General features: G+C 46.2%; 1 protein-coding gene across 1 annotated transcript; it reads right to left on the bottom strand.

Moving 5' to 3' along the window:
- Positions 1–3,866: 3,866 nt before the first annotated feature.
- On the bottom strand, positions 3,867–13,401 carry R3HDML (R3H domain containing like). Its single transcript, XM_007123014.3, has 5 exons — positions 13,144–13,401; positions 9,870–9,988; positions 9,637–9,769; positions 8,368–8,483; positions 3,867–4,305 (listed from the first exon to the last, which is right to left on the bottom strand). The coding sequence occupies exons 1-5, from the start codon at positions 13,399–13,401 to the stop codon at positions 4,206–4,208; spliced, it is 726 nt and encodes a 241-aa protein (XP_007123076.2). The 3' UTR covers positions 3,867–4,205.
- Between the last annotated feature and the right edge of the window lie 491 nt (positions 13,402–13,892).

Here is a 13,892-nt window from a genome sequence, read left to right as displayed (position 1 = left end):
AAAAAAAAAAAAAAAAAAAATCAACTTTACTGAGGTATAATATACATACAATAAAATGTAACCTTTTTCAGGTGTATAGTTTTATGAGTTTTGACAAATGTATACACCTATGTAACTATAACCTTAAGATACAGAACATTTCCATTGCCCCCAGAAGTTCCCTTTATTCCTCTGCAATTAATCCCCCCAGCACCTCCCACTCCAGGTGACTGCTGATCTGCTGCTTGTCACACTAGAGTAGATTTGTCTTTTCTAGAATGTCATAGAATCACACAGGATTTACTCTTGTGTCTGGCTTTTTTACTCAGCATATTTGTGAGTTTCACCTGTGTCAGTGTCCTTGTTTCTTGCTGAGTATTATTCCATTGAATGAATATACTGCAACTTGTTCACGCATTCACCTTGTAACGGACATTGATCGTGGTTATCTCCAGTTTGGGACAATTACAAATTAAGCAGCGATGTACATTCATGGACAAGTCTTCTTGCAGGCATATGTTTTCATTTCCCTTGGTTAAATTTCTAGGAAAGGAATTGATGGCTGATATGGTATGTATATGTTTAATTTATAAGAAACTCCAAAACTATTGTCCAAAGTGGCCATTGTCAAAATTGTCAAAAATGTCCTGACCCAGATGTGGGGAGTATATCTGTAGGACAAATTTCTAGAGACAGAATCCTATCAATATTGAAATATGCTACAATATCTCTTTTATTAAAAAAGCAACGTCTGGGACTTTCTTCACAGTCCAGTGGTTAAGACTCCATGCTTCCACTGCAGGGGACGCGGGTTCGATCCCTGGTGGGCAAAATAAGATCCTGCATGCTGCGCGGCCAAAAAAAAGCAACTCCCCTCCATAGCTTCCTCTTCCATTTCAGTGACTACGTCACCTCTCTCCTCCCTCTTGATGTTGAACTTTTATTTTTTATTTTTTGGCTGCGTTGGTTCTTTGTTGCTGCGCGCGGGCTTTCTCCAGTTTCAGCGAGCAGGGGCTACTCTTCGTTGCGGTGTGCAGGCTTCTCATTGCGGTGGCTTCTCTTGTTGTGGAGCACGGGCTCTAGGCGCACAGGCTTCAGTAGTTGTGGCATGCGGGCTCAGTAGTTGTGGCTCACAGGCTCTAGAGCACAGGCTCAGTAGTTGTGGTGCACGGGCTTAGTTGCTCCGTGGCATGTGGGATCTTCCTGGACCAGGGATCGAACCCGTGTCCTCTGTATTGGGAGGCGGATTCTTAACCACTGTGCCACCAGGGAATCCCGATGTTAAACTTTTAAAATAGCCACGTACACTAGTGCCAGGTACTGTTCCAAGCGCTTTCCATGTATTCATTCATTTAATGTTTTGAAGGACTAATGAGGCAGATATGATTACTGTCCCCATTTATAGGTAAGACTGAGGCACTAAGATCTCGACTTATGCAAGCACACTTGGCCACTGAGTTAAATTTGTGCCGAGGCAGTCTGGCTCCAGAGTCCATGCTCTTAACCCTCTTGGTTGGTGAATGTATGAGCAAATGAGAAATCAGATGGGATTGGGGAATGAAGTTCTTCAAAAAACATAAAATATTACAGAGGTTTGAAAGCTGTTTCAGATTTCTTGCAGCAAAAGTTCCCTGGTGGACTTCCCTGGTGGCACAGTGGTTAAGAATCTGCCTGTCAATGCAGGGGACACGGGTTCGATCCCTGGTCCGGGAAGATCCCACACGCCGTGGAGCAGCTAAGCCCATGAGCCACAACTACTGAGCCTGTGTGCCACAACTACTGAAGCCCGTGCACCTAGAGCCCGTACTCCACAACAAGAGAAGCCACCGCAATGAGAAGCCCGTACACCGCAACGAAGAGTAGCCCCCGCTCGCTGCAACTAGAGAAAGCCATGCACAGCAATGAAGACCCAATGCAGCCAAAAAAAAAAAAAAAAATTCCCGACTTCAGTTGGAACAGCAGCTTAACCAAGCCAGGAAACTACCTGAGTCCTCGCCCCTAGGTCTGCAGGGGCCAAGGCACGGCACGGCAAACACAAGCCTGCCCACCTGGCTCATTTCTCCTTGACCTGGACTCTTCTCAGAGACAGTTTCAGAAATGGGGGAAACTGGGAGGTCATCTGGAATTCCCAGTGGCACTCTCTGCTTCATCGTCTCTACCCTTGTCCAATCCCTGGGTTTCTCCCTTCTTAGCTGAGAGGCAGGAGAGTGAACGGGTTAAGACATTGGGCATTGGAGTCATACAAAGCATATTCAAACCCAGCTTCTATGGCCTCAGTTTTTATGTCTGTAAAATGGGGATGGGATCAGTACCTATCATCTAAGATAGCAGTGATAATTCAATGAGATTAACAGTGTACTCAGCAGCTCATAAATGCCAGTGGTCATTATTCTCGTTATCCTGATACTCAGGACACAGGAAGGTAACGTGGGACCCTCAAAACAGCACAGGCATTGAGGTTGGATGGAACTGAAATCAGATCTCATGTCTGCTCTTTACTAGCTATGTGACCCTATACATGCCTTTGAATCCAGAGTGTCACATGCCACTTAAATTTCCAGAACATTTTGGGAATTTTACATAGGGTTGGCAAGCCGTTCCCCCCCCACCCCCCGTCCAATATAAGTACATGAATAATTTTTTAGAAAATCTAACATTTATTATCACCATTGTGTAATAAATGAAAGGACATTTTAATAGCGCCCCCCCCCCAAAAAAAAAACAAGCAGGCGGGATATAATCTAAGAATAATGAACTCAGAACAGCGTCCTTGTTTTTATTTCACTACTGGGCACTTCTGCTAAGCCTCATTTTTCTTAGTTGTAAAATGGAGTGATAATACAGACACATGCACGTGTGATCTAGCTGATGTACCTGGTGCAAAGGAGGGGCTGAGGGGCTGTTCGCCCCTCCCCTGGCCTTCCTCTTGAGCTGGTTTCCCCTCACTCCATCTCCCCTACTCCATTTCCCTCTCTCCTCGTTTGACCCACCTGAGAGTTGAGACAGGGACCAGAAAGAGCCATTGCACGGGATCTCAAAGGACTTTATTGAGGGCGGAGGGAGGTGGTGTTGATACCACAAGACATAGCCCAGGTGGGAATGACCAAGAGGGAAGAAAGCTCACTCCGTTGACAATGTAGGGACTCTGGGGAAAGGGGACCAGTTTTCCATCCAGGTCTTTGAATGGAGCTCTCTCCAGCCAGGCAGGGAATGGGCCCCAGCTGGAGGGCAAGGTCTGAGAGAGATTTTACTATCTCTAAAGACAAAAGGACTTTTGTGTGTTATGATAACTGGGTGGGGTGGGGTGGGGAGAGGGGAAATGGTTTCTGGGAATGAGAATGAGATTCCATGGGAGAAATAAGGAGGGTGAGAGAAAGAGAGACTAGTAGGTGAAAGAGAGACACCAAGGCAGAGAGAGTGACAGGAAGAAAAAAAACACTGAAAGAGGGAGTTCCCTCAGGCCAGCTTTGGCTTTAGCCTCTCAGTTCTGACATTCAGAGAGGTGTCTGGAACAGCCTGAAGGGATTGTCAGAGCCTGAGCTTAAACCTGGGTGCTTTCCTGGACAAGGACAAGCCGTGCAGCTCTCAGTAAGTCACACCCCTTCACTAAGCCTCAGTATGCCCATCTGTAAAAGGGGTGCCTGGACCCTGCGGTGGCTCCAGTAACATACACTATGGGTGGAGCGTCCATATGCTAATTTCAGTTATTTTTTAAAAGCTTGGAGCTGAAATGGTCACATCTTAGAGAGGGAGACCACAGGTCCTCAAGGGCTGCCCAGAAGCTGGTTGGCTATTATTGGATGAATGAAGGTAGGTTTCAGGATAAAGATTATTTAATAAATATCTTTTATTGGATGGACAAAGACTTGTGGATTTGAGGCGTGAAAGTCACAAAACTGCTGCCACTTCTCCTTCCAGCCCTGGCTCTGGGAGAACTGAGTCAATTAAAGATGCAGGCCTCTTTCCCGGAGGCCGGAGGAAAAAAAGATGTAACAGATAAGAAGGAAGGCAAGGAGGTTGTTTTCTTCTGGCACATGCTGGACATTTAGGAAATGGAATCAGGAGGGAAGATTCAGACTGGTGAAGTAAGCTCAACTCATGTCCTTAAAAAAAAAATCGCTTGACCCGGTCTTTGGGAAGGGACTCTTGGAGGGTCAGGCCCAGCTGGAGCCCTGCCAGAGCCCAGGGAAAATTCAGAACCACAGGAGCCTGTTGGATTTGAGCCCCTAGAAGCACATGTTGCTGTTGCAGCTGCCTTGGTAGCTGGGAGGGCAGGCAGAACACGGCTTCCCCATCTTGTATGGCGCCTCGCCGATCCAGTTGCCCCTGGAAGAGAAAAGGTCCCATGGAGGTGGGGTCGGGGGACAGTTACATGGAGCCACCTTCACAGAGGTTTCCAAATCTCAGCACTGCCACTGTCTGGCCCTGTGACCAAGTCACACCTGCAAGCCTCTGTGTCTTCATCTGTAAAACAAGTAGAAGACTTCCCTCCCACACAGGGATGCAGCAGCAGATCAAATAATGGAGCCATATGCGCATGCCTCTAGCACCTCGCCTGGCAGACAAGTGACTCCCCAGTACATGCTGATTTTCTTATTCCTTCCACCCCACCCTCACCTCCCAGCACAAACACCCCCCTCCCCTCCCCAGTGGGCGGATCTGAGTTCTGGTCCTGGATTCTGCCACCTGCCAGTTGGTGACGGAATAAACCACCTCATTTCTTGAGCCTTGATTTTATCCTCTGAATAAAATAAATAAATGAAATGGTGTCCATAAAAATTATGTGAAAACACTTTGTAACTTATAAGGTGGTATGCAAATGAGAACTAGAATAATTAGATACTGAGTATAATTCACTCATGGGGGACATGGCCATGAAGCCTCTTTGTGGCCACTGCTGTACATTTATTTCTTCAATGGCCTTATCCCAAATCCATCCTACCTGCTCCGGAGTTAATCCTCTCAATGAACTACAGCCTTTAGGAAGGAGAAGGGTAAGGGAACCATTGCTTTAAGGTTACAGATTTTCTCTTTGGGGTGATGAAAACATTTTGGAAATAGTGATTAATGCCACCGAGTTGTATACTTAAAATGGCAAATTTTATGTTACATATATTTTACCACGATTGAAAAAATGAATAACGTAATATACCCAAAACCCATTGCGTTGTACACTTCAAATGGGTAAGTTATATGGTATGTAAATTATATCTCAATAAAGCTGTTTTAAAAAAAAGAACAAACCTTCATCATATCATTCTCCTGCTCAAGAACTTTTAGTGGCTCCCCATTGCCTGTGCAGGGGTTGGCAATGTAAAGGGCCAGATAGTAAATATTTTAGGCTTTGGAGGCCAAATGTCTTTATTGCATGAAAGCAGCCCTAGACAACACGTAAACAAATATCGTAGCTGTGTTTCAATAAAACTTTATTTATGAAAATAGGCAGGAGGCCAGATTTTGTCTGTGGGCTGTAGTTTGCTGGCCCCTAGCTTATGAATCATGTCTACAGCTTTCAGTCAGGCCTTCCAGACTGCTCTAGCAGCAAGTGGATCCAGCTTACACACCTCTTCTTTCCACAACTCACTTCTCCATCCCAGCCCACAGATTTCTCTTTTCCCCCCTCTTTGTCTTCTCAAAGCCTAAAATCACTCCCCCAGTTCTTGCTAAGAGCTACCTAATAATCTCACCACTGGCCTGTAGTGTTAGTTACCTTTCAAGTCCCAGTGCCTTATTTTCTCACACATTAAACAAACACTCTTTGTGGACAGAAATGGAATCTTTTTCCTCCAAAAGTGATTGTTGAATGACTGTAAGTAAAGTCAGCCAAAGTGGTTAGAAAAGTATGCATTTCTGGTTTCATATGGGTTCATTCATTCATTCATTCAACAAACACTTCCAGAGCATCTAGTGGGCATCAGGACCTGTGCCAGATGCTGTGAGTCCACCATTTTCAAAAGGTGCTCCCGGAGTGAAAACATATGCATGTTTGTAAGTACATAAAAGATCTCCAGAAGGTTATGCAAGAAACGTACAGAGGGGAAGTGTGGGCAGAGGAGGGAGACAACATTCTGTGTTTACCTTTTTTCATACCCACTGAATTTTATAGCATGTACATCAGTATAACATGTAATAAAATTTTAACCAATAATAAATAAATATATCAAACGCTACCAGTTTTTCCAGCAGGAAAAAAAAAAGGTGTTCCTGGAAGTTTGGGGGCAGGGAATGTGGGTGGTGGAGACAGCAGGGGTGATGGAATAAAAGTCATTATTTTTTTGTTTAATTTAACCGCTTAGAAAAGAGTTCTGCTTAAAAGAACAAAGGTTTGAAATCACTGTAGTGAAAGGATACCAAAATGAATCAGGTCTATTTCCTGCCCTCAAAGAGTTTATAACCTAGTTATAATCCTGGCCACTATTTATTTAACATGTACTATGGGCAACTATGTACCAAGATCCTCCGTGAGCCAGGTAGCATTAGCCCTATTTTAAAAGAGGAGACTGAGACCCAAGGAGATGAAATGACTTATCCAAAGTCCTCAGTGTGTACATGGTAGAGCTGAGAACCAAACCCAGGTCTAATAATAAGAATAAGAACCAACATGTATTCCAAAATTATTATGAGCCTGGGGACATTATCTGGGTCAGCTCACTTAATTCTCTCAACAATTCTATAAGTAGGTACCATTTTACTCCCATTTTGCAGATGAAAAACAGGCATGGAGAAAGTTGAGTCACAAATTTGAACTCTGACAGTCTTGACTCCAGAGCCTAAAAATCTTAACAACTATACGGTTAATATTCAAGGCTTCAAAAATTCAATATGTCAGCAAACAAACTGGAACAGTTCCTTAAGCTGTGTGTGATGGAATTGGCTTTGCTGCATTTTTCCATATCTGATAAAGCTGGGCTGCATTATGACACTTTGTCAATAGATGTCTCCATCTAACAAATATCTTGACTTGAGAATCTGAGTTTGGGCTACCAATGACTTCCAGAACATCAGGATAGTACAGTAGATAGAATATGAAATCAAAAGACTTGTGTTTCAAACAGCTCTGCTACTTATTGGCTTTGTGACTTTTGGTAAATTACTTAACCTCTCTGATCCTCGATGTCTTAATCTGTATAAAGGGTGACTATCTTCCCAGTGTCCTTCCCTTTTTCCTTCTTTCTCTCTTTCATCTCTTCAATGAGATAATAAGGGGAAAGTGTTTTGTAAATGATCAAGAGCTACGTGAGAGTAAGAAGCAGTTATGACTATGTAATCTTGAAACTCTGAATACCATGTTTACTTAGAATTTGTTCCTGTTTGTGTATGAGAGTCTGTAATCTGTTTTTTTTGTTTTTTGTTTTTTGTTTTTGCGGTACGCGGACCTCTCACTGTTGTGGCCTCTCCCATTGCGGAGCGCAGGCTCAGCGACCGCGGCATGTGGGATCCTCCCGGACCGGGGCAAGAACCCACGTCCCCTGAATCGGCAGGCGGACTGTCAACCACTGCGCCACCAGGGAAGCCCTGTAATCTGTTTTGTATGAGAATTTGTTGCAAGTTTGTGTACTGTACGTTGGATGGAAACTCCCATCCCCCTTTCTCTGTGTTTCCAGGAGACTAGCATATGAAGACCACTCTTGACCTCTCTCCCACCAAGCTGACTGGAGAGTCTGGGAGAAGCAGCTGAGCATGCTCATTGCATCCTTCCTTTCTTTCCTGTGGGACCTGCCTGCCTGTAGGGAGCATGTATTCTTGGTTGCTCTATTTCTTGTAGGAAGCTTAGAGGGGCTGGCACTGCACTTAGAAGAGGCCTATGGTTGGCCAATGTTGCCTGTCAATGGATGTGAAGGTCTAATTCAACAGTGAGATATTTGCAAGCCCACTTGGCTGGCAGACCTAAACCACATTCTCCACTGTTGGCTTCATTAGGGACACTGCCTATCCACCTGCCTTGGTCCTCTGTCTATCTCCCAATCGATTCTGAAACTTGGGTAAAGAAAAAGGATTCTTTTTTTTTTTTTTTTTTCTGTGGTACGCGGGCCTCTCACTGTTGTGGCCTCTCCCGTTGCGGAGCACAGGCTCCGGACGCGCAGGGTCAGCGGCCATGGCCCACGGGCCCAGCCGCTCCGCGGCATGTGGGAACTTCCCGGACCGGGGCACGAACCCGTGTCCCCTGCATCGGCAAGCGGACGCGCAACCACTGCGCCACCAGGGAAGCCCAAGAAAAAGAGTTCTTGATTGACTCTAAAAGTACTGAATTGTATGGTGTTCAGGTTATTTAGAACGGAGGAAGGCAGGGTGTCCTGTATGTCTTCCTTTTCTGAGAATCCTGCCCACTCCTCCTCAGGGTCCACCCTCCTGCCCCAGAGCCCCCCTCTGCCTCAGAGCTGCACTCACTTAATGGCGTAGTTGCAGACCAGGTACACAGCCTGGTGCCAGGTGCTGCCCAAGACCTGGATGCTGCCACAGGTGTGGATGGCACAGCCCAGCCGATTGGAAGATGCCCACACCATCTGAGGAGGGACAAAGAAAAGGAGGCTGTGAGAAGGACTTGGGGCTGAAAGGTTCTTGGGCTTGCTCTGTCAGGGTGCATGCATTAGATGAGGTTTTCCTAGGGGAAGCACCTGTCTCAAGGTGAGGGGACTAGAGGCATATTGTACTATAATGTTTCTCAAAATTTTTTCCACTATAACCAACAGTAAGGAATACATTTTATATTGTTGCCCAGTGTACCAACACACACACACACACACACACACACACACACACACACACACACCCTTACCCCTCCTCAAACAATTTGAACAAAAGTTTTATGAACCAATATTTAATCTTGTCATATAGAATGATATATGCTAATATGTTCTATACCTTTCAATTAGATTTCTTTCTTTCTTTTTCTCCCCCTAGTGACCAATGTTTGAAAATCATTGTCATGTTGGAAGTTAAAACACAAACTTTGGAGTTAAACAGCCTTGGATCAGAATCTCAATATCACTAGCTGTGTGACTTTGACCAAGTCACTTAACCACTCTGTGCCTGGTTTCTCCTTTGGTAAAATGGAGCTGATAATATTTCATGGATGTCAGGAAGGACATTTGGTTTAGGCCTCACATTTCCTAGGGGGTCTCAAATTTCAGTTTTTGACATTTACCGCAAATGAGTCACAGAGAGATTGGCAGGCCTGAAAGTAGATGTTTTTCCTACCATTGAAAACTTCTGGTCCTATTTCTTGCAACATTATACTGCATTGTATTTTTATGTATAGTAAGTGGTAACAGCTTCAATATTAGCACTCAAAATATACTACAATCTTTTATAATCTTATTTGGCGTTTCTTTTTTTAAGACAGCAGGAGCCTTAGAAAATAAAAAATACTAGAAAATGTTTGGACCTATTGAAATCAAAGGCAGTCTTGAACTTGTCAGACCACACATCTCCATTTTGGGGTCAAACAATATGGTCTGCCGACCTAAGACCCTCCGAACAAGATCCAGTTCAGCTCAATTCAATGTACACACAACTTTCCAGGAACAGGCTCGTTATGTAAAAGGAAGTCTGTTAAGGGCCTCCATTTTATTTCTAATTTCTGTCCCACCACATTCGTTTTCTTCTAAGGTAGAGGATTTGTTTTCTCATCATCCTTACAACCCAACAAAGGTGTACCTGGGTATAGTGAGAGCACACAGGGCCACTGCAGCGCCAGGGGCAGCGCGGGGTACAGTCTTTCGGGGCCGGAAACAAGTAATGCCGCTTCTCCTCAGACCAAGACTTCATGAGATCCACCACCGAGCGGTACCTACAGAGGCGGAGAAGATGGAAGAAAAGTCACTCTGCCATCAGCGTGCTCAGTGACCTTGTTGAGTGATGGAGTGAAGGAAGGGCAGAGGTTCACTCACCGGCCAGAATGGATGGACAGGTTCTGGCCCACGTATCTCATCAGCTGTGAGGGCCCGTGGGCCCAAACGCACTGGGTGGCCCAGGCCTCAGCAGACCTGGCCAGCCGCTCGTCCCAGACCTGGGAAAAAGAAAGGTCATGACATTCCCCGGGGGGAACAAACACCATCATTTCAACAGTGTCTAGAGATGCACGTATGCATGGTACATTGACTCCCCATCTGCTTTGGAACCCTGCAACAAATCCACTTGATAAATTAGAACACTGAGGCTCAGAGAAGGCCTACGACTTCAAGGTCAACGGCAAGTCCACACCAGAGCTGAGATCCACACCTAGGTCTCTGACTCCTAGTCCAAAGCCCTTTTTCCTTCACTGGACTTCAAGCTTGGGGCTCTCTGCTTCGAGCGGGGTCCCAGGGTATTGGCCTAGGAGTTCCCAGCAGTCCCTAGAAGTGACTCAGCCCAGAGTGATGGGAAGAGAATGGATTTTTAATTTTATTTATTGTATTTTTTTCCAATGTGTTTATTTATTTATTTTTAAAAAGATTTAATTTTATTTATTTTTGGCTGCGTTGGGTCTTTGTTGCTGCGTGCAAGCTTTCTATAGTTGCATCGAGCAGGAGCTACTCTTCCTTGCAGTGTGCGGGCTTCTCATTGTGGTGGCTTCTCTTGTTGTGGAGCATGGGCTCTAGGCGTGTGGGCTTCAGTAGTTGTGGTCCACGGGCTTAGTTGCTCCACGGCATGTGGGATCTTAGTTCCCAGACCAGGGATCGAACCCGTGTCCCCTGCATTGGCGGGCGGATTCTTATCCACTGCGCCACCAGGGAAGTCCCCAATGTGTTTATTTAAACATTACAATTTTTTCATTCGAAAGGTTCTTTTTTTAATAGTGAAAACATGAACAAATTTAATATGTAAGATGTTTGAAGGAGGAAAAGTGGAGAGTCTTTCATCCCCATCCTACACTAGTCCCTCCAGCCACCCTGACCCTGGAGGCACCTGTCACTGTGAGTTTCTTGTGTCCTGTTCCAGAAATATTCTACACCTGTAAGTATATTATATATGCACATATATATATTTTTTTTTTGATGCGGACCTTTTTTTTTTTGTCTTTACTGAATTTGTTACAATAGTGCTTCTGTTTTATGTTTGGGGTTTTTTTTTTGGTCCCAAGGCATGTGGGATCTTAGCTCCCCGACCAGGGATTGAACCTGCACCCCCTGCATTGGAAGGCGAAGTCTTAACCACTGGACCACCAGGGAAGTCCCGCACATATATATTTATATTTGTAATTATATATCGTATATGGTATATACATAAAATAATTATATATTACATACATACAATAATTATATATATGAATTTTTTTGACAAATGGCAGGACTCCAGACATTCTATTTGGCCCCTCGCTCTTTTCACTTAACCAGATGGGTTACCTTAATGATGATTCCACATCAGTACATAGAGAATACCTTCCTCATCCTTTGTAACAGCTTCTTAATTTTCCAATCTCTGAATGCTCCAGCTTTTATAAGTTGAAAAAGCATCACTTAAAAAAAAATACTAGCTCCCTTCCACTCTGACTTCCTGGGATTCTGAGATATTATTCTTTTATTCGTTTCATCTGTTCATTCAGCAAATATTGAACAAAGACTCACAGTCTAACAAGGAAATGAGAAGTTAAACAATCATTACAATTGGCGGGTGTGAGAATGTGAAACGGGACTCGGTCTTTCTTGGAGCCCGAGGAGGGAAAGGGCTCCTTAAGCAAGGGATGTTTAGCCAGATACTGGTCCTGTGGGCTGAAGATATCTAGTGAAGCAATGGGGATCCCCAAAGAGGGGTCCAGACATCTCCCCAGAGATGTTGGACTCATCCATTTTTAGGGAAAGCAGAGGAATGTTTCCTTTGTGCCACAAAGGGGTGAACTGAGGTAGGGGTATGCAAACTTCAAACCCACACTCACTGACACTCCTCGGGCCCCTGGTGAGCTGTCTAGCTCTCTCTGTCCTACAAAGCATGCAATAATTAAACACCTGTTGTGGGGAGGGCCTCGCACACAGGCTGGTACTCAATAAATGTGTCATTGTTTGAAAACTAGAAGGGCTTCTACATGCCAGTCACTGTGTTAATCAATGGGTGAGTCAGTTAATGAACAAATAAATGGCTCCCCGCCTCTAGCTGCCTGCCATTTGGGCTCCTATCCCCACCCCTCCCAACACCTCATTGCGACCTGATGTCGTATTACACGTAAATTTTGTGGTTGATCTTTGTTTTCTATCATCCCCACTAAAATGGAAGCTCTGTGAGGGACGAGACCTTGTCCATCCTGTTCTCGGCAGCTTCCACAAGGCTTAGCGTGGTGCCTGGCTCCAAGCAGGAGCTGGTACGTAAGTGAATGGATACACTGCAAAAGTGTAAGCATTTGCAGACTGTTGAAGGAGTAGGTATTTGTCTTAGAGGGGGCAGGTCAACAATCCCTTTGCCTAAAGAAATCTGTGGGTGGACTGGAAGCCTATCTCTCCAGGCTGGTTTAGGACAATGGTCCTGGGGGAGGAGCTGCGATAAAGAGAAAGGTTCCCTCCTCCCCTCCGGAGTCTGGCTTGTGGGGGACTGGGGTGAGAGACCCCGACCCTGCCTCTTTGAAGGAAGACATCCCAGCTGCCTCTGCTGGTCCGCTGCTGTTTCTCCTCAGCCTGAGACCCCCACTCCCACCCCAGGTACCAGACCCCATCTCCAAATTCTACCTCCACATGCTTGCTGAGGACAGTTTGGGTGTGTCCATCAAACCCCTGGAGCAAAGAGACAATGGCAGGGAAATCTCCAGCCACCCACCCCCTGCGGCTCCTTGGCTGGAAGCCAGAATTCTTGGAAAAGGTATTGGGTTAGTTAAGACAGCTTTAGCAGCTGGCAGACCTGGGATGCAATCCCAACTGGGTGACCTTCAGCAAATTAATTCTCTGCATCTTGATTTCTGTATTTGGAAAATGGAAATAATTCCCACCTTGAAGGAAGAGGGTTACACGTAAGTGCCTGGTGCACAGGAGATGCTCCCTAAGTCTCAGTCCTCTGCTCCTGCCTGCAGAAAGGACTTATATAACCGCCTTAGTTTTCTCATCTGTAAAATGGGCAGACAAATTCCTGCCCATTCCACAGGGCCCAGATGCCCAGATACTAGCTAGTGAGGCCAGGCTCGTGAATGGTCCAGTCTTTCCGGGACACACTGAGTGGACTGGCGTTTGCTGGAGGAGGCACTGGGAGGGCATGGGGACTCACCATATACTCCATGTTGGCGGCAGGTGGGTGCACGCTGGCCCGGATGTGGTTGTGATAATCCAATAAGGCACTCATGTCCCGGGCAGAGATGTGGCGCTTCCGCCGGTACCGGGGCACCCCCAGGCCAGTCAGGGGTCGCACAGCTGTGCCCTCGGTCTGGGCCAGTGCCAGGGTGGCATTGGGCATCAAGGCGTTCATTGTCTGGCCTACCCAGAAGAGCAGGCCTGCCAGGCCCACGGTGCCGGGCAGCAGGGGCATAGCTGGCTGGAAGGGTCACACGTCTGGCCTTGTGCAGTCACAGCCGGCTGCCTGGAGGGGGCGGTCATGAGGGCACCAAACCCTGAGTGCTCTCCAGCATTACCACCCCAGAGGATGCTATCTACTGGGAACTTGACAAAGACCTCCTGACTCGGCTCTCCTCCAGGGACGCAACACCCCATTCTTCCCACCCCAGTGGACTAAGTGGATGGGGCAACGGGAAGTAATGCCCAGACAGTGGCTAAATCTGGACCAGGCCCTGGGGTGAGATGACGCTGCCACTTCAAAGCCAGGGTTTCGTTCCACCAGCCCAGGAGGCAGACCCCAGTCCTCCCCAGCCTGGTCACCCTCTTCACCAATCTTACTGGAAGTGGGCTCCGTCGGTGCCCTCAGAGGGGCAGCGCCCACCTTCCCCAAGGTACAGTGCAGGGCACTCTTGTCCCTGGGTTGCTGCAATTTCGGGATTGAGAGCAAGACAGAAAGAAGCAGAA

This window comes from Physeter macrocephalus, chromosome 14 (genome assembly GCF_002837175.3).
Source record: "Physeter macrocephalus isolate SW-GA chromosome 14, ASM283717v5, whole genome shotgun sequence".
Lineage (NCBI taxonomy): Eukaryota > Metazoa > Chordata > Mammalia > Artiodactyla > Physeteridae > Physeter > Physeter macrocephalus.
The sequence above is the reverse complement of the archived record's forward strand: the minus strand, read 5'-3'. Positions and strand labels throughout refer to the sequence as shown.

Bases quoted from the DNA above. Each gene is read 5' to 3' on its own strand.
- R3HDML (XM_007123014.3), bottom strand. From the start codon at position 13,401: ATGCCCCTGCTGCCCGGCACCGTGGGCCTGGCAGGCCTGCTCTTCTGG. The intron at 9,770-9,869 runs GTGAGTGAACCT...CCGCCTCTGTAG, and splicing joins CTGTCCATCCATTCTGGCCG to GTACCGCTCGGTGGTGGATC. The intron at 4,306-8,367 runs GTGAGTGCAGCT...TTTCTCTTCCAG, and splicing joins GTCTGCAACTACGCCATTAA to GGGCAACTGGATCGGCGAGG.